Genomic DNA, 27072 nt, shown 5'->3' on the forward strand with positions numbered 1-27072 from the left:
CCATAGCTTGAATTTTCAGCTCCAAAATCCCCATTGTTTTTTCACTGAATAGATTAACATTTCTAAAAGTTCAGTGATGAGTTGAGTTGTGGTCAGTCTCCAAATATGAATGTGTCCTATAATAATAAAGTGATTTTAAACTTAGCTTACCCCAAAACAAGTTTCCAGAAAAATGAATGCAGCAGAATTAATACTTTTGATAGTAAAGGTTACACATTTAGCCTGGAGGTACATCTTGGTAGAATTGAAACTTGATAATTCACATAAAAGCATTAATTTCTTTCTGTTGAACATCCGTAAGTGCAACAGAATTAGAATAGGAGCCATTGAGTAAAAGCACAGCTGAGCCATCTTATTCCAGAGTTGAGCACCGAGAGGGTCAGTAACCAGCCTGTCCTTAGTGCCCTTTTTAGTATCAGGGTCAGCACTATCTCAAGATGGGGATGCAACTGCCCAGCGACTGACTTGATTCTCTGTGTAAAATTGCATTGGTTCTTGGTTCTCCTTCATCTGTGCAAATCTACAGCCACATTGCCAGTAACTGTAGTAGCTGTGTGCCCCTTGTTCCAGCTCACACACACTCAAACGGTAGAATTGAATGGATACTACCATCTCACTTCATGGGTTCATACGTCACCACCAAAGTCTTTCAGTATGGTTTGTTTGGGGCTAGTTATACCGTTATATTTATTAATATGCTGTTTTTCTAATTATTAGATTTTTGGAGTGCTTCATTAGGTTAAGAGTAGTTATTTTCTTTTTTTGTAACTCACAATTTATTCAAGTTTAATATTTTAGTTTGCTTTATATAATATTCCCTCAGTATCCACAAGAAATTGGTTCCAGACCCCTGGCAGATACCAAAATCTGTGGGTGCTCAAACCCCTATTATAAATGATCTGGTATTTGCATAATTTCCCATATACTTTAAGTCCTCTCCAGATTATTTATAATACCCATTACATTGAAAATGCCATGTAAGTAGTTCTACATTCTATTGCTTAGTAAATAACAAGAAAAAAAGTCCAGAGGAGTTCAGTGGAGATACAATTATATTTTTAAAACTATCTTTGATCTGAAATTGATGGAATCTGCAGCTATGTAATCTATAGATGTCAAGAACCGGCTGTATTTTATTATACAAGAAAAAGAGATAATAGCCAGTCTTCATGTAAAGCAAACTGACTTATTAATTCAGAAGAGAGTTCTAATCCTGTTACTCTGTCTCCAAGTAGATCAGAATGAAGAATTCACTGAAAACTGTGCTTCCTTGAAATCAAATGCAAATAAAGAGAATTCATTATTGATGGACTTTGTTACTACTGCACTTGAGAAACCTAAAGAAAGTCATTTGACTGCTGAGGGCCATAAAGAAGAAAAGGAGAAGGCTGAACTGGTAACAGACGATAACTCAGCAGTTGATCCATCACTATTTAAATCTCAGAGTATCTTATTATCCACTAGTCCAACAGAATCTGCAAAGGTAATTATATACATTTACACTACTTATTCTGTACTATAGCTTCAAACTTAAAAAATTTTAAAGTATGTTATCTTTTGTGTTACAAACTTCTGAATTACAGAAAACTATAATTGTAGAAAACTCATCTTTTAGTAGTAGTGTTGTTAAGTGGTTTTTACTTAATTAAATTGAATTTTAACTTCAAGGAAGATTTGTAGTGAATATAATGAAACCCATTGTTTTGCAAAAAAAAAATCAAAGGTATATAATATACATTTTGTTGCTTTATTTTTTTATTTTCCTTGAAAGCAGGAATAATAATATCATACAACATGGGATTCATGACAAAGATTATAAAGTGAGGAAAGAAGGGAATATTATTATGTAAGGCATATAATTCAGTGAACATAATAAGTATGTAGCAAGTACTATGGCATCTTGAACCTATTTGTCATTTTTCTTAGCATTTCCCTGATGGCTAGTGATGCTGAGCAGTTTATCATGTGCTGTTAATTGTTCCTCTGCTGTGCAGAAGCTTCTTAGTTTGATGCAATCCCATGTATTGAGGTCTTATTCAAAAAGATTTTGCTTGTACTAATGTCTTGGAGTGTTTCATCTTTGTTTCCTAGCATAAGTTCTTCTATTTAGATCTTTGAGCATTTTGAATTGATTATTGTATAGTGTGTACATTAGGGGTTTTGAGTCACACTTCTGCATGTATAAATCCAATTTTCCAACACCATTTATTGAAGAGATTGTCTTTTCTCCAGGTAATATTTTTAGCACATTTATCAAAGATAAATTGGTTATGCATGCATGGATTTATTTCTGGAGTTTCTATTCTGTTCCATTTGTGTATGTGTTTACTTTTATGTCAGTCTCATGCAGCTTTGGTGAAAGTAGCCTTATTGTAAGTCTTCACATCAGGTATTGTGATGCCTCTGGTTTGTTTTTATTATTCAAGACTGCTTTCACTAATGGGGGTCTGTTGTGTTTCTAAATGAATTTTAGGATTGTTGTTTCTAATTTTGTGAAGAATGCATTGGTATTTTGATGGACATTGTGTTGAATCTATAAATTGCTTTGGGTAGTATGGACATTCTGATAACATTAATTTGTTTAATCCATAAACATGAGAGACTCTATTTATATTTCCTATTTCTTTCTTTAATGTTTCGTAATTTTCATTGTGGAGGTCTTTTTTGTCCCTGGTTAAATTTATCCCAAGGTCATTCTTTTTGTTGTTAGCTATTATGAGTGGGATTGTTCTTACAAGTTCTTTCCCAGCAAGACCACTGCTGGTGTATAAAAAATAATACTGATTTTTGTGTATTGATGTTGTTACCTGAAACTTTGCTGAATTCTCTTATAACTTCTAATAGTCTCATAATAGAGTGTTTTATTTCCATTTATATAGAACCATGTCATCTGCAAATGGGTAATTTGACTTTCTACTTTCTGATTTATAAACCTTTAATTTCTTTCTCTGGCTAAAACTTCCTGTACTGTATTGATTAAGACTGGTAAGAGTCGACATCTTTGTCTAGATATTAGTGGAAATATTTCTAAAATTTCCCTATTCAATAAAATGTTGGCTGTGGGCTTGTCATATATAGCCTTTATTATCCTGAGATATGTTCCTTCAGTACTTAATTTGAGGTTTTTATCATGAAAGGAAGTTGTATTTTATCAAATGCTTTCTGTGCATCTATTGAGGTAGCCATATGATTTTTATCCTTCATTCTGTTGATGTGATGTATCATGTTTATTGATTTGCCTATGTTGAACCATCTCTGCATCCCTGAGATAAAAACCACATGGTTAGATTGGTTGATATTTTTCATGTTATTGGATTTGATTTGTTCATTCTTTATTGAAGATTTTTTTATCTATGTTTATCAGGGATATTGGACTATAATTTCCTTTTTTGTTGTTATATCTTTGTCTGCTTCTGGCCTTAAAGAAATTAGTTTGGAAGAGTCTCCTCCATTTAGCTCTTTAAAATAGTTTTAATACTTATGTTAGTTACTCCTTACAAATTTGATAGAATTAACCCAGAAAGCCATCTGATCTTGGGCTCTTCTTTGTTGGGAGATTCTTTTTCACTGACTCAATCTCATCTTTGGTTATTGATCTGTTCATGTTTTCTATGTTTTTATAATCTCATTGATTATATGTTTCCAGAAATTTATTCTCAGTTTTCCAATTTGTTAGCATATGGTTTGTTCATGATAGTTCTTAATGATTCTTTGTATTTCTTTGCTTTCAATTGTAATATCTCCTTTTTGTCTCTGGTTTTATTGATTTCAGTCTTCTCTCTTTTTCTCAGTCTGTCTAATGTTTTCTCAGTTTGGTTTGTCTCTTTAAATAAGCATTCATTTCATTTACGTTTTGTATTTTGTTATTTTATTTCTTCATTTTTATTTTTTTACCTTCCACTCATTTCAGATTTGGTTTGTTCTTGGTTTTCTTTACTTATTTTCTTCTTTAAAAGATTTATTTATTTATTAGAAAGTCAGAGAGAGGGAGAGACAAAGAGAGATCTTCCGTGTTCTAGTTCATGCCCAGATGACCACAATGGCTAGGGCTGGGACAGGCAAAAGCCAGGAGCCAGGAGCTTCTTCTGGGTCTCCCATGTGGATGGTAGGGGCCCAACCACTACTTGGTCCATCTTCTACTGCTTTTCCTATGACATTAGCAGAGAGCTGGATTGCAGGTGGAGCAGCTGAGACAGGAATCAAGTGAGATTACAGGAGTAGCTGGGACAGGAACTGCCAAGCATCCATATGGGTTGTAGGCATTGCAGGTGGTGGCTTTACCTGTTACTCCACTACAGCAGCTCCTTGTTCTTGTTTCTCTATGTCTTTGAAATACATTGTTAGCTTATTTTATTTGCTACATTCCCATTTTTTGATGTAGGCCCTTATTGTTAGAAACTTTCATCTTAATATTGCTTTGCCTGTTAGTTGTATGTTGTGTTCCCATTTTCATTAGTCTCCAAGAATTTTTAAATCTTCCATTTGACTTCTTCAGTGATCCATTATTCATGAAAGAGCATGTTGTTCCGTCTCCATACAGTTGTATGATTTCTAGAATTTCTTTTGTTTGTAAGTTCAAGCTTTATTCCTTTGCGGTCAGAAAAGATACACAATATGATTTCATTGTTTTGAATTTGTTGACTTATTTTGTGGTCTAATATATGGTCTATCCCGAAGAATGTTCTGTGTCCTGATGAAAGAAATGCATATTCTTTAGCTATGCAGTAGAATGTTTACTTCTCCTGAAATGAATTTTTTATCTCTTATAGCTACATTTGACTAAAAATATATTCTAGTGTGTATTCACTATTAAGGTAATATGTGTATTCACTGTTAAGGAAAGAAAATAGGGCTAACTAAAAATTTGTGATGGGCAGGGCTTTTATAATGAACAATATTAGTTTTCAATTAAGATTATGAAGACTGATTAAGCCATTTTCCAGGTAAATCACCCTTAGCTATCTTCTTTAAGAAAAACACTCCTGCCAAGTTAGCGTCCATCTGCACTCTCACTTTACTCCTAGCACATACTCACCCATTTGTATAAAGTAGAAAAATTATTCCTTCAAAAAAGGGTATTTTGGAAGTTTATAGACGGTATCTTAGAAATCTCTAATATAAACATTTAATTTTTGTAAAAAAATAAAAGTTAATTCTAAACTAGATCAGGCTTCAAAATTTCATGGAAAATTGATATTATGAAAAAAGTATTTTTTAAAAAGGTCTGAACCAAAATAAAACTCTTAATTCTGTTTTTCCATGAACTTAATTGGAGTCCTTTCATTTCTTTTGACTAGATATTTGGTCTAGTTATTACTGCTCTTAAAGGGATATTTCTTAAGTCTGAATCAGATCATCCCCCCTGTTAAAGTGTCTTTGTTGTTTTTTCACATGAGAATAGAATCCAAACTCATACCACCACCTGGTAATCCCATTTCATTCTCTGACCACCACGTCTCTTCTGCTTTTCTTGCCGTTCACTGTGCTTCAGCGCCAGCTCTTTCCCTTCTCTGGCTCTTAGCACTGAGTTTCCTTGTTCCCTTAGACCTTCATGGGACCCTTTGTGCTCATCCGTTCTCTGTTCTGATGTCAGTCTCAGGAGACCTTCCCAGATCAACTTCACCATTGTGGCCTTTCGGCCTCCTTCTAGTCATGCTGTCACTGTACTCAATTTGTCTCCATGATTCACTTTTATGGATACATTTATTGTTGGTCAACCCTCTCCAAAATGCAGTATCCCTGAGAGCATTTTATTCATTGATTTGTTCCTGGCGCCTGTTGTACTTGACTTGTAGTAGTTTTGAAAAATACTGATTTACTACCTATGGTAAATAACCCTTCTGTGGTATTTTCTGTTTAACAGAAAACAATCGAAGACAGAAACACAAAGAATAAAAGGTCAACAAATAATAGAGTATCCAGTGCATCTGGCAGGTAATAAACTTATCAAAATTCCTCATTTGTAGATTTGTATTCTAGAAAGTTTGATTTCAGTTTAAATTCCATAAAATTAATTTTTCTTTATGTCACTTGGTTTTCTCTTATTTCTATCTTATGAGCTGAATAATAAAATCCTTCAGCTGATTAAATCCTTTATAAAAAGTTAGTAATAGAATTATTTCTTTTTTATATAAAGATTTACGTACTTATTTGAGAGGCAGAGTTACAGAGATAAGGAGAGAGAGAGAGAGATGTCTTCTATCCACTGGTTCACTCCCCAGATGGCTGCAATGAACAGAGCTGAGCTGATCTGAAGACCAGGAGCCAGGAACTTCTTCTGGGTCTCCCACATGGTGCAGGGGCCTAAGCACTTTGGCCATCTTCCACTGCTTTTCTAGGCACATTAGCAGGGAGCTGGATTGGAAGTGGAGCAGCCAGGACATGAATTGGCATCTATATGGAATGCCTGTGAAACTGGCAGAGGTATAACCTACTGTTTCACAGTCCTGGCCCAAATAATTATTTCTGTTAATGGTTGTTTTAATAGCTAGAGTATTTATGCAATCATTTTGTTCTCCAAAATTGCTTGTTCCCTGAAGTCAAAGACTAGGAATTCTCTATACTCTATACTGCTCTTCGGTTTTTCCTGAGACAATAATATAAAATGGTGATAAAACTGAAGTCCAGCATTATGCTTAATTCTATTAAGTGTCTTTGTCCAACACATTAAAAAACTTGTGCTTGGAGTTTTCAGGTTCTCTGGTCTATGTGGGCTCATTCAAGTGCTAAAAATCTGTACCTTTGTCCATGCTGATGATAATGAATGTTGACTCATTAGGTGCTAATCAAAACTTTCAGCATCTTTTATCATATATGAAATGACCATTAGAACAGGGTCAGCCAACTTCTCCTGTAAATGGACAATAAGCCCATGTTTTAGTCTTTATAGGTAATGCAATCCTGTTGTGACTGCACAGTTCTGCTATTGTAGCAAGAAGGCATCCATAGACCACATGGAAATGAGTGAATATAGCCGTAGTGCACTGAACTGTGTATCAAAACAGATGATAGGCCAGATTTCCCCACCAATTCTTGAAAAAGAAGCCATGGTTCTTTCTAATCCCATACTGAGAATGGTTTATGTAACAAAACACTATAAAAAGGCATTAAAAAGTGATTAAAACTACCTTTATTATTATTATTATTATTTTTTACAGGCAGAGTGGACAGTGAGAGAGAGAGAGAGAGAGAGAGAGAAAGGTCTTCCTTTTGCCATTGGTTCACCCTCCAATGGCCACTGTGGCCGGTGCGCTGCAGCCAGCATACTGCGCCTATCCGAAGGCAGGAGCCAGGTGCTTATCCTGGTCTCCCATGGGGTGCAGGGCCCAAGCACTTGGGCCATCCTCCACTGCATTCCCGGGCCACAGCAGAGAGCTGGCCCGGAAGAGGGGCAACCGGGACAGAATCTGGTGCCCCGACCGGGACTAGAACCCGGTGTGCCGGCGCCGCTAGGCAGAGGATTAGCCTATTGAGCCGCGGCGCCAGCAAAACTACCTTTATTAATATTGTTTCCCTTGTAACTTGAGATATGGTCCATGTTTCTTAAAATGGTTCTAATTATAAATACTACAGGGAACAATTGTTTAAATTATATAAAGTGAAAAAATTTACATTATTTTTAATGGGGCTCTTTGTATACTAAGAAAATATTATACAGGCCAGTATTGTGGCTTAGCGAGTTAAGTCTCTGACTGTGATGCTACCTAACTTCTGATCCAGCTCCCTGCTAATCTTTCTAGGAAAGCAGCAGAAGATGGCCCAAGTACTTGGGCCTCTGCCACCCACTCAGGAGACCCAGATAGAGTTCCTGACTCCTGGCTTCTGTCTGGCTTGGCCCAGCTGTTGCAGCTGTTTAGGAAGTGAATCAAAGGATGGAATATATCTCTCTTTCTTATCTCTCTTTCTCTCTCACTTTGCCTTTCTTAAATCTTTAAAAGTAAAAAAAAAAAAAAAAAAAAAAAAGATTTTATGAAGATATTTGATTCTTGAAAAAGTTAATAGAAAAATGAAATTAAAAGGAAGTTTATTTTGGTACCAAAATTTTTTAAATCCATGCATACTTTTTTTCATACTATGCATGTTCAATAAGCTTTTTGAAGACCCTTAATATTTTACCAACATCTTATAATTTAGTATATTAAAGAACAAAATAGCTTTCAAATATAATACTTGCATGTTATAACACATGTCTGTTCTACTAAATGCATTTGTAATATTTTATCTTAATCTGTTTGGATCTTTTCAGATTAATGACTTCCGACTTTTTAAAGAAATCTAGTTCTGCAAGGAGAAGTCCTTCAACAACTACTTCTTCTCACTATTTAGGGACTTTGAGAGTCTTGGACCAAAAGCCTTCACAGAAACCAAGTCTAGAACCTGACAAAGCAGACAGCATAAGGGCAGCTGTGTATCAGGTAAAAAAAAAAGAATTTTGTTTTAAAATAATAACAGATAACTTCCATAAGGCTGTTTGTCACAGAATAACGTTACCCTGATAGAAATGATAGCAAACACTTAATTTTATTGAGAAGGATTTTATTTTGTAATACATGGGCAAGCCAAAATAATTTACTAAATTATTTTCTTCCATGCTTTGCTTAGTTGATTATAGATATTTTTAAAGAATGGGAGCATGCTATTACTGTTGATTAAAAACAGAGCAATAGTTGGCTGGCGCCGCTGCTCACTAGGTTAATCCTCCGCCTTGTGGCGCCGGCACACTGGGTTCTAGTCCCGGTCGGGGTGCTGGATTCTGTCCCGGTTGCCCCTCTTCCATGCCAGCTCTCTGCTGTGGCCAGGGAGTGCAGTGGAGGATGGCCCAAGTCCTTGGGCCCTGCACCCCATGGGAGACCAGGATAAGTACCTGGCTCCTGCCGCGGCGGCCATTGGAGGGTGAACCAACGGCAAAAGGAAGACCTTTCTCTCTGTCTCTCTCTCACTGTCCACTCTGCCTGTCAAAAAAAAAAAAAAAAAAGCAAAAGTTAAATACTTGAAGATCTATATATGTTTTTATGCTTTTTTCTCTTTCAAGCTTAGATTATGAATAAAAAGGTTTCATTTTTTTCTGTCTCTGAGACTTTATGGGGCTTACATACACACAAAATTTTCCTAATTTTTGCATAATCCTCAAAATGGTCTTTTTTGTCTTGCTGAGAGGCAGAGTTACAGAGAGGAAGAGAGAAAGATCTTCCATCTGCTGGTTCATTCCCCAAGTGGCTACAATGGCAGGAGCTTATTCTAGGTCTCCCACATGGATACAGGGACCCAAGCATTTGAGCCGTCTTCTATTGCTTTCCCAGGCCATTAGCAGGGAGCTGGATCAGAAGTGGAACAGCTGGGATATGAACCAGTACCCATTTGGGATGTGGCACTACTATGCCACAGTGCTAGCCCCAAAGTCTTTTGTTACAACAAGGATAACGTGAATAGAAATTTCTTAATTGCACTTTTCCTTCTGTATTAAAATCTTAGAAGAAAAGAAAAATGACATTCCTTTATATAAAATTTACAAATTTTGTGTTTTTAGAGTTTTAATCAAATATTTCAGAAATAAATAAGAATTTGGGAACTTTGAATATCATGCAGTATTTTTCTTGTTCTGACAGGAGTGGTTAGAAAAGAAAAATGTATATTTACATGAAATGCACAGAATAAAAAGAATTGAAAGTGAAAACCTAAGGATCCAAAATGAACAGGTATTGTGAAACTAACTGAAAAATGTTCTAGATTTGCATATCAATAAAATCTCTGAGTTTTTCTAAATCTACTTTTTAAAATGGCAAAGTGACATATATATACAAAATAATTCACTTATGATTTTCTTTCTTTTATACTTTATATTTTTTAGTTTAATATAAATGTATTATAACTTTTACATGAAAACATTAACTTATAGATTTTTATTTTTTGTTTTATCACTTTATGTATAGAATAGCTATGGTATGACTGATTATAAATTTATTATTGCTTGTGACCACCTAATTCCTAAAATTTTGTTTCCTTTAGTATTTAACCAAAAATATAAGGAGTCATTAGACATTAGGCCTTCATTTTTCCTCCATTCTCTGTTGGGTTTCCATCCAATGGTTCACTGCCCAGATGGCCACAGCGGCCAGAGCTGTGCCGAGCCGGAGCCAGGAGCCAGGAGCTTCTTCCAGGTCTCCCACATGGGTGCAGGGGCCCAAAGACTTGGGCCATCTTCTACTGCTTTCCTGGACCATATCAGAGAGCTGGACAGGAAGCAGAGCAGCCAGGTCTTGAACTGGCGCCCATATGGGATGCTGGTGCTTCAGGCCAGGGCGTTAACCCACTGCGCCATAGTGCTGGCCCCAACTTTCTTGATTATAATTATAATTGAAGTGCTTTATTAAGAACATTTAATTGTAACAATCAACACTATATTTAGCATTTTTTTATTGTATTACCAAAGAATAGTTGACTTCCTTCTCATAAATAGTAGGTGAATATCTGATGAATGCCTTTAGAAAAGGACATTTTAAATAGAATCAATAATTCAGATAACATTTCTTCTAAATTCACCTGTATAAAGCAACCTAAATAAGTCATCTGATTTGAAACCTTCTGTCCCTAATGACTATCAAGGAATTAAAGCTATATTTATATATGTGCATATCTCTGTATTTGTCTACTTGTTTATACACATGTGCATTATGTATCTACCTATTATTATTTCCAAAATAGAAAAGAGCTGCTAAGAGAGAAGAAGCATTAGCGTCATTCGAGGCCTGGAAGGCAATGAAAGAAAAGGAAGCAAAGAAAATAGCTGCAAAAAAGAGGCTTGAGGAAAAAAACAAGAAGAAAACCGAAGAAGAAAATGCTGTGCGAAAAGGAGAAGCACTACAGGTATTCAAGAGTTTTGAATATCTCTCTTTTCTTTTGTCTTATAATTTCATTTTTTTTAATTTTAAAAAAATTTTAAGTCATGTATTAATACCTACTTATGGGGTACTATATGACAATTCAGTATATATATATGTATTTTTTAATGTCCAATTAGGATAAATACATGTGTCCCTTAAACAGTAAATACTTCTTTACAATTAAAACACCAAAATCCTACCTTCTAATTTGTTTTTTCTTTGCTTCATAATGAAATACACAGTATATTATCTATATATACCATGCTGTAATTCTTTTTAAATATTTGAAATCAAAATTCATGATTAACTGCATTTTTACTTGTTTCATAATAGTCATAGTAAGAAAATCAATTGGAACTTTTTCAGGCATTTGAAAAATGGAAAGAGAAAAAGATGGAATATCTTAAAGAGAAAAACAGAAAGGAGAAGGAATATGAAAGAGCAAAGAAACAGAAAGAGGAAGAAACTGTTGCTGAAAAAAAGAAAGATAATTTAACTGCTGTTGAAAAATGGTAATCCACAATAATAAATATTCTTTTAAAGATCTTATTTTATTTATTTGAAAGACAGAGTTACAGAGAGAGGTAGAGACAGACATAGAGAGGTCTTCCATCCGCTGGTTCACTCCCCAAATGGGCACAGTGGCCAGAGCTGAGCTGATCCAAATCCAGGATCCAGGAGCTTCTTGTGGGTCTCTTACATGGGTGCAGGGGCCCAAGCACCCAAGCACTTGCACCATCCTCCGCTGCTTTCCCAGGCTCATTAACAGAAAGCTAAATCAGAAGTGGAGCAGCCAGGACTTGCACCAGCACCCATGTAGGATGCCGGTGCTGCAGGCCGGGTCTTTAACCCTCTGTGCTGTAGCACTGGCCCCAATAAATGTTTTTGTAGATTACAAATTTTTTTCCTGCTTTTTAAAAATTGATTTTCTTGAAGTCTGCTCATGTATCTCAATTTCATTGTAGCTAAAATTTATTTTAAGGAATCTTATTATATATTCTTTAACCTTCCAGTGTTTTGTACTATCTTACATAGGAATGAAAAAAAGGAAGCTTTTTTCAAACAAAAGGAAAAAGAGAAAATAAATGAGAAAAGAAAGGAAGAACTTAAAAGAGCTGAGAAAAAAGATAAAGATAAACAAGCTATTGACGAATATGAAAAATGGCTGGTAGGTGTTACTTGTTAGTGTACTTGTGTCTTTCCCTTGCAGTTTTCTGAGCTTTTTATGTCCGTAATTCCAGTGCTGTTTGTCCCATACCAGTTTACCATTTCTACCTGGAAGATGTCTTATTGAATTTATTCTCTGCTATGTATATCACATTCTCTTTAATTAACTGATTTCTTTTAGTGCTTCTACTTTTCTCTCAGATATTCAGATAATATCCTTTCTTACTTGAATCCCCACATTCAGTAATTTACCAGTCATGCCCATTCTTTTATTTTTATTTTTATATCTGAAATCATGGAAAGCAGACAAGTAAACTATTGAGGGTATTCTAATGTTAAGCAAGATATCATTTTCCACTTTAAAAGATCAATATACATATCTGTTTTTAATAATTCATACATTATTGTAAATAGGTACTTTGCATGATTTAATAACTTATATGAATAGTTTACATATTTACATGATTCTGCAATCAAAATGTATGAAAATTTTCCATAGTCTTTTTTATTATTATTATTTTTAAAGATTTATTTCATTTATTTGAAATACAGAGTTACATAGCAAGGTAGAGCCAGAGAGAGAGAGTGAGTCTTCCATCTGCTGGTTCACTCCTCAAATGACCGCAATGGCCAGAGCTGAGCTGATCCAAAGCCAGGAACCAGGAGCTTCTTCTGGGTCTCCCACGCGGGTGCAGGGGCCCAAGGACTTGGGCCATCTTTTTTTTTTTTTTTTTTTTTTTTTGACAGGCAGAGTGGACAGTGAGAGAGAGAGACAGAGAGAAAGGTCTTCCTTTGCCGTTGGTTCACCCTCCAATGGCCGCCGCGGCCGGCGCGCTGCGGCCGGCGCACCGCGCTGATCCGATGGCAGGAGCCAGGAGCCAGGTGCTTTTCCTGGTCTCCCATGGGGTGCAGGGCCCAAGCACCTGGGCCATCCTCCACTGCACTCCCTGGCCACAGCAGAGGGCTGGCCTGGAAGAGGGGCAACCGGGACAGAATCCGGTGCCCCGACCGGGACTAGAACCCGGGGTGCCGGCGCCGCTAGGCGGAGGATTAGCCTAGTGAGCCGCGGCGCCGGCCTTGGGCCATCTTGTACTGCTTTCCCAGGCCATAGCAGAGAGCTGGATCAGAAGTGAAGTAGCTGGGACTAGAACTGGCGCCCATATGGGATGCTGGCACTTCAGGCTATGGTGTTAACCCACTGTGCCACAGCGCCAGCCCCCCCCCGCCCCATAGTCTTTTTAATAGGGGTTTTATATCAAATTTTTTTAATTCTTGCCAGTCAACCCATTAAAAATATCATCCAATATATTTTTTATTTGCATTTCTCTGGTCAGGATTGAGCTTGAACATCTTTTCATCTGTATGAAATTTATATATAAACATATATATATATGTGTATTAATGTATGTATACACGCATGCATATATATATATACACACTCTTAAAATGTTTTATTTTGGAATTCTGTAAACTGTCAATTCATAGACTTTAAACATTTTTCTATTAGTTGTTGGTCTTTTTCTTATTGATTTCTAGAAGCATTTTATGTAAATTAGCTTATTTCTGGGAGGAGTTACAGATATTTTTTCCCTGCTATATTACTATTTGCCAACTTTATAGTATTTTATTCCATGAAGAGTTTAGTTTTATATTTAGGTCTCAAGTTCAGTCTTGTCTTTTGATTTCTGATATTCAAGCATAGTTTAAAAATCCTTCTCAGTAAGTTGAAGTTAAACAAATTTCTCTTGTTTTTCAAATAATATGACTTTATTATCTTATCTTTTTAACATTTGTTCTGTTTAGAATTTATCCTAATATGTGATAGGGAATATAAAACTTTATTTCTTCAAATTCATCTTTTACCCACTAAATATTTTCAGGGCTATCTATTGACTTTCTATCTCATTGGTCAAATTTCACTATATATATATTCCAATACCATACTGTTTCATTGTTATTTTTATATGGCTAAATATTGTGGCAAATTTCTCTTCATAGCTCTGTTTCAGAATTTCTGCCTATTGTTTATTTTTTAAAATGAACTTTAGAATCAAAAGTATCTAGAATGACACCAAAATGAGCTATTTGATGGTAGGATTAATGTACAAAATGTACAAGACCAAAACTTTACAATGCTCTTGAAGGATGCAGTTGAAAACTTCAGAAAACAAAACAGAACAACTCTTTTTTTAAATTAATTAATTAATTAATTTTTAAGGAATACAAATTTCATGTGTACAACCTTAGGAAGAGTTATTCTTCCCGCCATACCCGCCTCCCACCCACACTCCCGCCCTCCTCTCCTTCCCTTTGCCCTTCCCAGTCCCATTCTCCATCAAGATTCATTTTCAGTTAACTTTGTACACGGAAAACCAGCTCTACATTAAGTAAAGATTTCAGCAAAATTGCACACACACACAAACCTGTTTGAGAATAAGTATCACATTTAACTTTCATAATATTACAACTCATTGAGGACAGAAGTCCTGCATAGGGAGTTAGTGCACAGTGACTCCTGTCATTAACAGTTGACACTCTTATGTATGACATCAGTGATCACCCAAGGCTCTAGACATGAGCTGCCTAGGCTCTGGAAGTCTTTTGAATCCACAAACTCAGTCAGTATTTAGACAAGGCCACAAGCCAGGTGGAAGTTCTCTCCTCCCTTCAGAGAAAAGTACATCCTTTACAAAACTGCTCTTGGACAGAAAAACTTAATCTGTCAGTGATGTTATAAAGATGTAATTACCTCTCCTTTATGTAATTTAATGTAATCCTAATAAATATACTCAGGATTTATGTTTATATGTTGACTTAAGTACTGACATTTGCTAATTCCCTACAAGAAATAGTAACAAATTAAGACAATCGAAATTGGTTCAGTAGTTTGAAAGAGAAAGGTGATGTTTCTTAGTGATTTCCTTTGGTTAAACTACTACATGGCATATGTTCTAAAAAAGCACTTATAAGTCTTATACTCACTACTAATATTATTTTGAGCAATTAATTATAAATGCTTGAGTTTTACTTTTGTTTTGACATTTTCTTGAAAATAGAATAAAGTTTCCTTAATGATTTAACCAGTTATTTTTTATTTATTATTTAAAATTTATTTATTTATTTGAAAGACAGAGACACAGAGAAGGTGAGAGAATGAGAGAGAAAACAAGAAGGAAGAGATCAAGAGAGAAGGAAAGATCAAGAGAGATCCTCTATCTGCTGGTTCCATTCCTAAATGGCTGCTAGGGCCAGGCTGAAGCCAGAAGACAGGAGCTTCCACTGAGTCTCCCACGTGGGTGCAGGGGCCCATCTTCCGCTGCCCTCACAGGTGTATTATCAGGGAGCTGGATAGGAGGAGGAGCAGCCATGACTCAAACTGGCACCCACATGGGATGCTGACACTGCAGACGGAGGCTAAACCTTCTACACCACAGCACCGGCCTCACTTTTTATTATAGTATTTTTTATACTTCTTTATTTTTTAAAAAAGGTTTAAGATAAACAAATTTCATGCAATTCTTATATATAGATTTGAGAGCATAGTGATACTTCCCAACCAACTCTCCCACTCATTCTCTTACCCTTCTTCCTCCTTCCTGTCTTATTCCCTCTCTTAATTTTTACAATGACCTACTTTCAGTTTACCTTATACTGAAAAGATTAACTCTACACTAAGTGAAGAATTCAACAAATAGTAAAAAGAAAAAAAATACTGTTGCTCAATAGAAGAGACAAGGGCTGTAAACAGTCATCAAGTCTCAAAATGTCAATTTTACTTGTATATATTACATTTTACCATACTCTATCAGTTATCAGAGGAAACACATAGTATTTGTCTTTTTGGGACTGACTTAATTCACTAAGTACAGCTGTTTCCAGTTGGATCCATTTTATTGCAAAAGATAGGATTTCATTGTTTTTACACTTGAGTAGTATTCCATTACAAATATATATATATATATATATATATCACATCTATAAATATATATATACATACACACCCCAAATTTTCTTTATGCAGTCATCAGTTGATGGAAATATGGATTGATTCTGTATCTTAGCTATTGTGAATTTAGCTGCAATAAACTGGGGATATAGATAACTCTTTCATATGCTAATTTCATTTCTTTTGGATAAATTCCCAGGAGTAGGATGCCAGGGTCATATGGTGTATGTATTTTCAGCTTTCTGGAATATCTCCATATTGTCTTCAAAAATGGCTGCACTAGTTTACATTCCCACCAACAGTGTATTAGGGATTTTTCTCTACATCTTCACCAGCATTTATTGTTTTTTGATTTCAGTGTGAGAGCCATTCTAACTGGGGTGAAGTGAAACTCATTGTGGTTTTGATTTGCATTTCCCTGATGATTAATGATCCTGAGCATTTTTCATTTTTTTTATTTATTATTTCTTAAATTTATTTGACAGATAGAGTTATTCAGTGAGAAAGAGAAAAAGAAAGGTCTTCCTTCTGTTGGTTCACTCCCCAAATGGCCGCTACAGCCGATGCTGTGCGGATCCGAAGCAGGAGCCAGGTGCTTCTCCCTGGTCTCCTATGCAGGTGCAGGGGCCCAAGCACTTGGGCCATCTTCCACTGTCCTCCTGGGCCACAGCAGAGAGCTGGACTGGAAGAGGAGCAACAGGGACTAGAACCTGGTGCCCATATGGGATGCTGCTGCCACAGGCGGAGGATTAACAAAGTGAGCCATGGTGCGGGCCCCAAGCATTTTATCATGTGTCTGTTGGCCATTTGAATTTCTTTTCTTGAAAAAATGCTTATTGAAGCCCTTTGTCCATTGCTTAACTGGATTGTTTGTTTTGTTGTTGTTGAGTTTCTTGAGCTCTTTATAGATTCTGGATATTAATCCTTTATCAGCTGCCTAGCTTGCAAATAATTTCTCCCATTCTGTCAGTTCCTCTTCAGTTTGCGGAGTATTTCCTTGCAGTGTAGAAGCTTCTCAGCTTGACTTAATCCCATTTGTTATTTTAGCATTGGTTATCTTTGCTTCTGGGGTCTTTTCCAAGAAGTCTGGGCCTATATCAACGTTTTGCAAAGCAACCAGTGTTCTCTTCTAGTAATTTAATGATACCAGTTTGTAGATTTACATCTTGATCCATTTTTAGTTTTTGTATAATGTGTTAAATAGCTGTCATGTTTCTTAATTCTGTGTGCAGAGATTCAATTTTCCCAGTAGCATTCGTTGAAGAGACCTCTCTTTCTCCAGCAACTGATCTTAGCTCTTTTGTCAAAGATTAGCTGTTTGCATATGTGTGGATCCATTTCTGGCGTTTCTGTGTTGTTCCATGGGTCTATATGTCTATTCTTCTGCCAGTACCAGACTGTTTTGATTATAACTGCCCTGTAGTATGTCTTGAAATTTGGTATTTTGACACCACTGGCTTTGTTTTTGTTGTTTAAGAATGCTTTAGTAATTTGGAGTCTCTGGTGTTTCCTTATGATTTTTAGCATCGTTTTTCCTAAATATGAGGAGAATGTTGTTAGTATTTTGATTGGGATCACATTGAATCTATAAATTGCTTTTGGTAGTATGGACATTTTGATATTAATTCTTCCAATCCATGAACATGGAAGATTTTCCATTTTTTAATATCTTCTACTATTTATTTCTTTAATATTTTGTAATTTTCATTGTAGAGATCTTTTACTTCCTTGGTTAAATTTATTCCAAGGTATTTAATTTTTTTGTAACTATTGTGAATGGGATTGATCTTAGTTCTTTCTTAGCCTTTGTACACAAAGGTTATTTTTGTGTTTCGATTTTCTATCTTGCCGCCCTTCCAAACTCTTTTATGAATTCCGGTAGTCTCTCAGTGGAGTCTTTTGGTAACTCTGTGTATTGAATTATGTCATCTGCAAATAGGGATAATCTGACTTCCTGCTTTCCAGTGTGTATCCCTTTGATTTCTTTTTCTTATCTAATGGTTCTGGCTAAAACTTCCAGGACTACATTGAAAGCAGTGGTGAAAGTGGGCATCCTCGTCAGTTTCCAGATCTTAGTGGAAATGATTCCAGCTTTTCTCATTCAATATAATGCTGGCTATGGATTTGTCATAAATCGCCTTGTGTTGAGGAATGTTCCTTCTATACCCAATGCACTTAAGGTTTTCTTCATGAAAGGATGTTGGTTTCTCTGCATCTATTGAGATAATCATATGGTTTTATTCTTCAGTTTGTTAATGTGATGTATTAAGGTAATGCTGGCTTTGTAGGAGTTTGGGAGGATACTCTCCCTTTCAATTGTTTTGAATAGCTTGAGAAGAATTGGAATTAGTTCTTCTTTGAAACTCTTGTAAAATTCAACAGTGAAGCCATTTGGCCCTGGTCTTTTCTTTGTTGGGAGGCTCTTTATTACTGATTCAATCTCTGTCTTGGTTATTTGTCTGTTTAGGTTTTCTGTGTCTTCGTAACTCAATTTGGTAGATTGTATGTGTTCAAGAATTTATCATATTCTTCTGGATTTTCAAATTTATTGGCATATAGCTGTTTGTAGTAATTCCTGATGATTCTTTTTATTTATGTGGTATCCATCATTATATCTCCTTTCTTTTTAATCTCCTAAGTTTATTAATTTGTATCTTCTCCCTCTTTTTTTGTTGTGTTTTTGTTTTTGTTTTTGTTTTTGGTTAGTTGTCCAATGGTGTATCTTTTTTTGTAAGAAACCAGCTCTTCATTTCATTAATCTTTTGTATTTTGGGGGGTGGGGAGTTTCAATTTTGTTTGTCCTCTAATTTTAATTGTTTCTTAGCTTTACTACTAATATTTCAAGTATACACAGCTAAATGTTTTAGATTGCTTACTAATCTCCAGATACACAATAATTTCTTTGAAGGGAGTATATGAGAAACACTGGTTCAAAACTTAACCTACTATAATAAAAAACATAAAAGTATGAAAGGTGGTATTTTTGAAAATATTATGAAACAGGACTATTCCTATCAAGTAAAATGTAAATTTCCCTTCTCACCCTTTTGTGAATTCAGCATACTTTCTTTCTACCTTTCTGAATCATTCCCATTGTGTACCCAAATGCATACTCTAAAATAAAGATAAGCTCTCTAAATTCCTTCCATCAAGGGTTCCACATTTTTTCTGCTTTTCCTTATCACTGTATTTTTAGAAAGCTTTGTCCATACTTTCTTGGTTCCTCATAGCCATTTCATCCTCAGCCCACTCCAGTCTTGTACATTGACTCTGCATTTAGAAAGTCGCAGGATGCCAGGCCATTTAGGCAATCTCACGTTGCTTTTCAGTCCCCATGTCCTGGCCCTTTCAGCACTCTACACAGCTTAACATTTACCGTACTGGAAATGCTTTTCTAAATCTAGAAATACAATAAGAAATCATAAAGTGAAACATGATGAAATATAAAATCTTATGCACATCAAAATAAAAAATCAACGTAGGTGCTGGTTGGAGGGTAAATTCCTACAGCTGTTTTGGGAATAAATTGATGTTGTCAGTTAAAGTTGGTCATGTGCATGCCTTTTAAAGCACTGGTTTCACTCCTATGCATTACACATGGCCATATTTAACTCATGCATAAGAATACAAACACAGATGTTTAAAATGGCATTGTTTTGAGTGGAAAAAATGGGAACATTATACATACATGCTTTATAAAAAATGGATGAATATATTGTGATGTAGTCTTAAGCTAGAATTTTGTACATGGATGAACCAGAGCTGCATTGCCACATTGATGGATCTTAGAAATACCAGGAGGAGCCAAAGAAAAGGAAGTTGTAAAAGATTATAAAATCTTCCCTTGGAGTGCATGGGGGATTGGTTCCAGGAAAGCTTGCATCCCCTTTATAAAATGGTATATTTGTGTATAACCTATGGACATACTGTCATATACTTTAAATCTCTAGATTAGTTTTAACACTTAATGCAATGGAAATGTTGTTTAAATAGTTGTTGCACTGTAATGTTTAGAGAATAATGACATGGAAAGAACTCTGAAGATGTTCAGTACAGACACAGATTTTTTTTTTTTTCTCGGAATATTTTGTATCCACTCCTTGGATGCCGAACTCACAGATACAACAGCTGAAAAAATTATTTGTGGTTTCATAATGAATACATGTGAAATGAAATGATTCAGACTTATACTGCAATACTAAGTGTCTAATTCAGAATCTGGTTACTGCATTGGGCTGGGAAGGGAGGGAGTTGTGACGAGGGAGTGGATGCAGGGCACTCCACAAGTATTGGTCATATATCATTTCTTAAGGCAGATAGTAGGTACACAGGTTTGGGTTATATATATATATATTTTTTTAAAGATTTATTTATTTATTTGAAAGGCAGAGTTACAGAGAGACAGAGGAAGAAAGAGAGAAAGAGAAAGGTCTTCCACCTGCTGGTTCACTCCCCAAATAGCCACATAGACCAGAGCTGTGCCAATCTGAAGCCAGGTGCAAGGAGCTTCTTCCAGGTCTCCCACACAGGTGCGGGGGCCAAAGGACTTGGGCCACCTTCTGCTGCTTTCCCAGGCATAGCAGAAAGCAGGATTGGAAGTGGAGCAGCCGAGGTGGGATACCAGCCTTGCAGGCAGTGGGTTTACCTGCTACGCCACAGCGCCGGCCCTGATTATATTATTCTTAACAAAGTTTTCTGTGATTGAAATATTTACTACATTTTTGTAAAACGGTGAGCAATAAAAAAGGCAATGTAGGTAAAATGATGCAAAGATGATATTTAATGAAAATATGCAAATTCCTAACAGTTAAAAGCACTGGTATGCATACTTTTAGATGAGCCAGATAACTGAACAGAAAATTCAAAAAAGGGCTGGGGGGATGTTTGAAAATGTGGCCAAGCTCAACAGTAAGCAAAGAAATGTGATGCTGAATTCTCAACCATTTGAAAAATATGTGAAGTCTCTCATGTTGCAGAGGCATGTTCAAATATTGCACCCAGTCAATTTACTTCCAATAATCTGTTCTCAGAAAACCATCACTGACTTCTAAACTATTATCTTTGAATTATAGAATTAGAGATGTGCAGCAGACATTGTGGTGCAGTGGGTTACACTACTACTTGGGACACCTGCATCCATATCAGAGTGCAGGTTTGAGTCCTGGCTACCACGCTTCTGATCCAGCTTCCTGCTAACGCACGTTGGGAGGCAGCAGATGAAGACTTAAGTGCATGGGCCCCTGAGACCCATATGATAGAACTGATGGAAATTTGGATCCCTGACTTCTGTATGGACCAGTCCTGAGTACTGGGAGCATCTGGGGACTGAACCAGTAGACGGAAAATTTGCGTGTGTGTGTGTGTGTGTGTGTGTCTGTGCGCGCGTGCGTGCGCGCCCTCCCCTCCCCCACCACTCTTGTTTTCAAATAAACATTAAAAAAGAGGGGACCAGTGTTGTGGCACAGTGGGTTAAGCTAACAATGCTTGTGACAGTGGCATGCTATAACAGAGTACCTGTTAAGAGTCTTGGCTGCTCTGCTTCAGATCCAGTTTTCTGCTAATGTGCCTGGGAAGGTTGTGGAAGGCAGCCTAAGTACTTAGACTCCTGAGGTAGAATAGGGTGGAGTGTCTAGCTCCTGGCTTTTGAAGGCCGTTTGAGAAATGAAACAGTGGATGAAAGATCAATCTCTGCTCTGCCTTTCAAATATATAAATAAGTAAATCTTTAAAAGAAAGAAAAGAACTATAGGTCTTTTTAAATTTTGTTATTTTTAATATCACCTTTAGTATTATAAAAAATAAGTGACATTAGTACTTATTGGTAGTTTACATATAAATCAGTGTATCTCCTATCCCTTTGTAGCCAATTAAAGTGGGAAATAATGTATAAATATCTATTTTAAAAAGATTTATTTATTTGAGAGGCAGAATTATAGAGAGAGACAGAGAGAGAGGTCTTCCATCCACTGGTTCACTCCCCCAAATGGCTGCCACAGCCAGAGCTGCACCAATCAAGCCAGGAGCCAGGAGCTTCTTCCAGGTCTCCCACACGGGTACAGGGGCTCAAGTACATGGGCCATCTTCCACTGCTTTCCCAGGCCATTAGCAGGGAGCTGCATCGGAAGTGGAGCACCTGGGACTAGAACTGGCACCCATATGGGATGCTGGCACACCTGGAGGAGGCTTAACTTACTATGCCACAGTACCGGTTTCAATGTATAAATATCTTAAATTGTATTATTTTGCTCTTCAGTAAGCAAACTGATTTGAAAATAATGTTGATGTATGTATGTAAACTTAGTTTTCTATTTTCTTTTTAGGAAAAAAAAGAAAGGCAAGAAAGAATTGAACGAAAACAAAAGAAACGCCATTCCTTTCTTGAAAATGAGGCACTTCCTCCATGGAGCCCTCCAAGCAGAACTGTGATCTCAAAAGTGTTTTGATAATTCTCGTTCTCAGATATTTAGCTATTTACCAATTTGCTGATTTTAACCAGGGGCTTAAAACCATTCAATTAGTTATAGTTAGAAGAATCTATTTTAATAAGTTGCCAGACTCTTCTGCTGACAATGAAAAATATACTTAGGAATGGAATCAGTGAAAACATTTTTCAAACTGTAGATAACTGCTTCAAATGAAAAGCTAATAATCAAACTTCTTTCTATTCAAATGCATAAAGCTTTATCATGTCTTGATAATCTGGTAATTCTTAACACAGTGTGATCCATGATCACTTTAACTAAGTCTTCTGCATGTTATTTAAATTTGTTCCCAGTAATAAGGGAAATCATTGAGGTATCATCATAGAAAACACTGAATCTGTTGATGATTTTGCCTCAAGGTTTCAGTTTTTAAATGAATGTTTGCATATATTTTATCTGAAACTGATATTTAGCTCCAAGCTGTGTTTGCACTGTGCAAATTAGAACTTGGCCAACAGAGGCAATAGTTCAAGTAGAACTCTAATCAATGAAGCATTTTAAGAATTCTGCCTTATGCTTTAATATGACTGTACTTTATCTGTTCCAAGCTTACGTGACAATCATAGGCACTTTATAATGAGCTCACCTCTGAAATTTCTCTTTCTAAATTTTATCTTACTTTCCTTATTATTTAAATGATACCAATAGATACCAACGTCATGGCAGTGATACACGTAGACCTTAGTAATGGAAATTCCTCAGGAGTTCAAGGTCCTTATTGCCACAAAGAGGATTAAGGCAATGATTGTCCTCAACAATCCAGTTTTAGAACTTATATATTTAGAAGACACTTAGCTGTATGGGAAAAAATTTATGGAAAATGTTTGAAGAACTTTTATTTATTTGATCTCTGCATATCCATGTATTAACTAGTCTCATACTTGACATGGAACATCTAAGTTATGACTTAATATTCATTCTCACAGGTGAGATGCTACTTTAGCCAATAGTGCAATCCAGAAATGCAAAGGTGATGGATGAGAATAAGCAGTTACTATTTATTGAGCACCTATTATATATATATGTAATTCCTGCTAGATCTTTACAAATGTTATTTCTCATCTTTATAAAAACTATTTAGATACTGTCCATTCATTTTACAGAGACTTAGGAAAACCAAATAACTTGCCATCCATCTAGCATGTGGCTGAGTTGGAGTCAGAACTGTTGAAGTCTGACTAAGGCTGCCTCCCTCCAGAATCCCTGTGCTCTTTTTCACACTACATGTAACCTCAAAAATCGTAAGTGCTTTCAAGATTTCTGAATCATAGCAACCTTACAAATCATGTATTATTACTCAGAAACTACTTTTCCCAAGAAATACATGCCTAATTGGTATTAGCGATAGTGGACCTCATTAAATCTATAAAATGAAGCAAGAATTCATAGCGTTTAAGGAGTTGCTCAAACATCTTGTATCTCGTATTGGAACGTCAGAAAGTCAGCACATCCACTACTGTGAAACGGTCACTCGGGGTTCCACACACCCATCCCTCTCCTTGCTGCAGTGCCTGTGCAAGTTCAGGAAGATGCCGAGGATCCTTCAGAGGCTGTTCAGTGCCACAGGTGAGTGTGAGATGTGTGTGAAGAAGGATGCCTTGTCACGCTGCCTCATCTAGAACACTTCCTGCAGTGGGCATGACTGCCAGCAATGCGGATTATCAGCATGGGGATTGCCGCCTCTTACTCATCGGGTGCTCTCCACAGGACCTGACACCTTGCCTACCAGAACAGAGCACTAAGTGTTTATTGTTTTGAATCTGCTCTTCAGAGCCAAAAAGATATTTGCAAATTCCAGGGAGGCAAAAAGAAATGTAAAAAAAGGTACACTACTCTGGGGAATGTGAGATCATAAATGTGTGTGTTCTGGACTTCACATTAATTATTTACTTGGGTTTTCTTACTTTCTCGTACATTATTACATTTAGTGGCTTACCATTACCTCATAGATTGTTGTGAGAATTGAATGAGATCAATTAATGTAAAGTACTAGGAACATTAGAAGGACTGCATAAATGTTCGTTTTTGACATCATTTCCTTTCAATCATGAGCCCCACATTCACTCCACTTAACTAGAATGTGAGAAGGTGGACATAACTAGGGTAACAGTGTGTATTTAGCACTAGATGATTTTCCCATATGGGAAGAAATCTTGGCCTTTCTGGTCATTATAGGCTATACAACTGAACAATAAAGTGGTGCTTTCTATCAGGGCCTTCCTAAGAAAGAAAACTAAATTTCTTCTTAGAGTTGCTTCTGATGTAGGAGGAAATGAGAAATTGAGGTGTTTGGAAAAAACCAAGTCATTTGTCTCAAATGTGAATGGTGGTTTCTGTCTTACTGTGATAAATAATATATTATTTCTTGTGAATAATATGCTAAAAATCATCTGAATCAGTGAAGTCATCTCTTCTCCTGTAGCAAAAACAAAGCTGAGTTTTTGGGAAGGGAGTGAAGATACGGTACTGTATTATTGTTTACTGCCTGAGAGGCAAAGGGGAGAATCACACTTGGTAGTATTATCTAGAAAATATTTAATGTATTTAAGGGGTATACCTTTCTCATATTCCCTTAGAAATTATCAAGTATCAGTATAGATATTTATTCATTAAGTTTTCATTAATACTATTAGGGCATGTATAATTCAAATTAAGGACCCATTGAAGTTCATACTAAACTTCCCACTTACAAATAACATTGATCACTTGAATACTAAGATTTTTAGAAGTACATAGGAATTATATGAATATTTTAAATTGCTATAAACATGTTTCCTTGGAATATTTTAATACATTTAAATATTAGAACTTCAACTTTTACATAGAATTTAAGTTTCATAATAACCAAGAAAACAGTGAAGTGAAAGAAAGTAAGAATTATTCATGGGATAATAATATTACAGTGGTTTGTAGTTACATCACTGAAAATTTTGGCTAATTCTGTATTTCAAATTGTGTTGGAACTGGTATTTTTCACTGTTGCTGAAGCAGTACCCAATACTAATTAGTGGCCCATGGTTATGTTCCTCAATGTGCAGTAACTGCACCTCAAAGAGATTTTAGTAATTTGACCAACTTGATCCAAACACTTTATTTCTAAAGTGTACAAACTGATTTCCAAAGATTTTGATTTAGCCAGTCACACAGCTGTAGGGCATCCAGAGTTAGAACTCAGGTTTCTTAGTTGGATATGTCCTCCATTCCACAACTGCTAAAATGTTCACACTAACTTTTGTACTGTGTTTTTTTTATTATTTGAGTTATGTCTTCTCATCTGTTTCCTTATTTCTCCAGTGCCCTCCCCATAACTGAGCATCAGATCAAAGCAGTTTGGATACCTACACTATCATAAGGTGTGGGAAACTGAAGTTGCTTAAGTCTTGAGTCATGATCTAAGATACAACAAAGAAAGTAAGTTTCACAAAACAGGAAAAATTACATGTTGGTCAAAATCATTCCCAATTATAAACTAGCAGAGGAAACATCGATTCCCCTAATTTAATCTTGGCTCTGATTTCAGTAGTGCTTTTAAACAATATTTAAACCTACCTGCTTCCATTCTATGTAAAACAAATATGGTAAATTTTCCTAGTTTATTATACTGGCTGATATAACAATAAAATGCTATGTAGATGTTAACTTGGAGACCTCTCTGTGTTTTTTTAATTCAAATTTCATGTGATTATGTTATTTTGAATGTTTATGCTACATTAAATTGTATTATGTTAACTTAAGTTGACAAAACTCATGGTATTGAATTTAGAATATTTTAGGAGTCATTGAGGGATATGTATTCATGTTTATGTCTGTGTTTTGATAGTATGTTTTCATGTAATGCTTAATTTATTAAAGTCAACCATTCAAGATATATTCTATTGATTGATGTCATTTATTGACTGTGTGCTAAAATTTTATCTCATGGTGTTAGAGAACTTTGTGTGACTTCTAGTTGTGGGCCAGAGATAAAATAATCATGTAATATTGATATACCTTTCATAAGAAATGGCTGAAAATTTGTATATAAAATTTTATTTTTAACTTAAATTGGATTTATAACATTTTTACACAAACTATAAAGGCTATATAATCATTAAATAAGAAAATTAAAATAAGCAGAAATCACCCATGATCCCATTACCCAAAGATAATTATAGTTAAAATTATTTTTTACTCTTCCGATTTTTAGTTTCTAATACCTTTTCCCCATAGCTGAAATTATACTGAAAATGAAAAAAAGGATAGTTCCTTCCACCTCTGTCTCTCTTTCTTTTGTGACCTATGTATATGTACATACAAGTGTTAATGCATCCATAATATAGAAATGCAAATATTAACACATGCATACAATCAAAATAGTCTTTTATTGTTTGAATTGAATGATCAAACTACGTATCTGATAATAAGATTTTTCCACAGAACAATTTATCATGAGATAGATCCATACTAATATAACTTCCTAGACATTTTTGGTACTACAGGAACAATTTATTCAACCTGTTAATGGACACTGTTTTTCTTAACAAATGTTTGCTTTGGAAAATAATATGATACAGTCATTATCCTCACCAATATGGGTGACCTCATTAAATCTCCAAGAT

The 27072-nt window shown here is 35.7% G+C and overlaps 1 protein-coding gene across 14 annotated transcripts in view; it reads left to right on the forward strand.

Moving 5' to 3' along the window:
- Nucleotides 1-27072, forward strand: part of MAP9 (microtubule associated protein 9) — a 46077-nt gene that overhangs the window by 14135 nt on the left and 4870 nt on the right. For 6 of the 14 annotated variants that reach the window (XM_051819924.2, XM_051819925.2, XM_051819928.2 and 3 more), the window contains exons 7-14: nt 1233-1483; nt 5864-5934; nt 8246-8414; nt 9606-9695; nt 10702-10863; nt 11247-11392; nt 11916-12048; nt 22313-26342. In XM_051819924.2, coding sequence (XP_051675884.2) covers nt 1233-1483; nt 5864-5934; nt 8246-8414; nt 9606-9695; nt 10702-10863; nt 11247-11392; nt 11916-12048; nt 22313-22435 — 1145 coding nt within the window. In that variant the 3' untranslated portion in view covers nt 22436-26342. Of the gene's footprint in view, nt 1-1232; nt 1484-5863; nt 5935-8245; nt 8415-9605; nt 9696-10701; nt 10864-11246; nt 11393-11915; nt 12049-15175; nt 15341-22312; nt 26343-27072 lie in introns of those variants that run through there. The other 8 variants (XM_051819927.2, XM_070047181.1, XM_070047182.1 and 5 more) reach the window with 5 other exon arrangements.

The sequence above is a fragment of the Oryctolagus cuniculus genome, chromosome 8 (assembly GCF_964237555.1).
Source record: "Oryctolagus cuniculus chromosome 8, mOryCun1.1, whole genome shotgun sequence".
Classification (NCBI taxonomy): Eukaryota; Metazoa; Chordata; class Mammalia; order Lagomorpha; family Leporidae; genus Oryctolagus; species Oryctolagus cuniculus.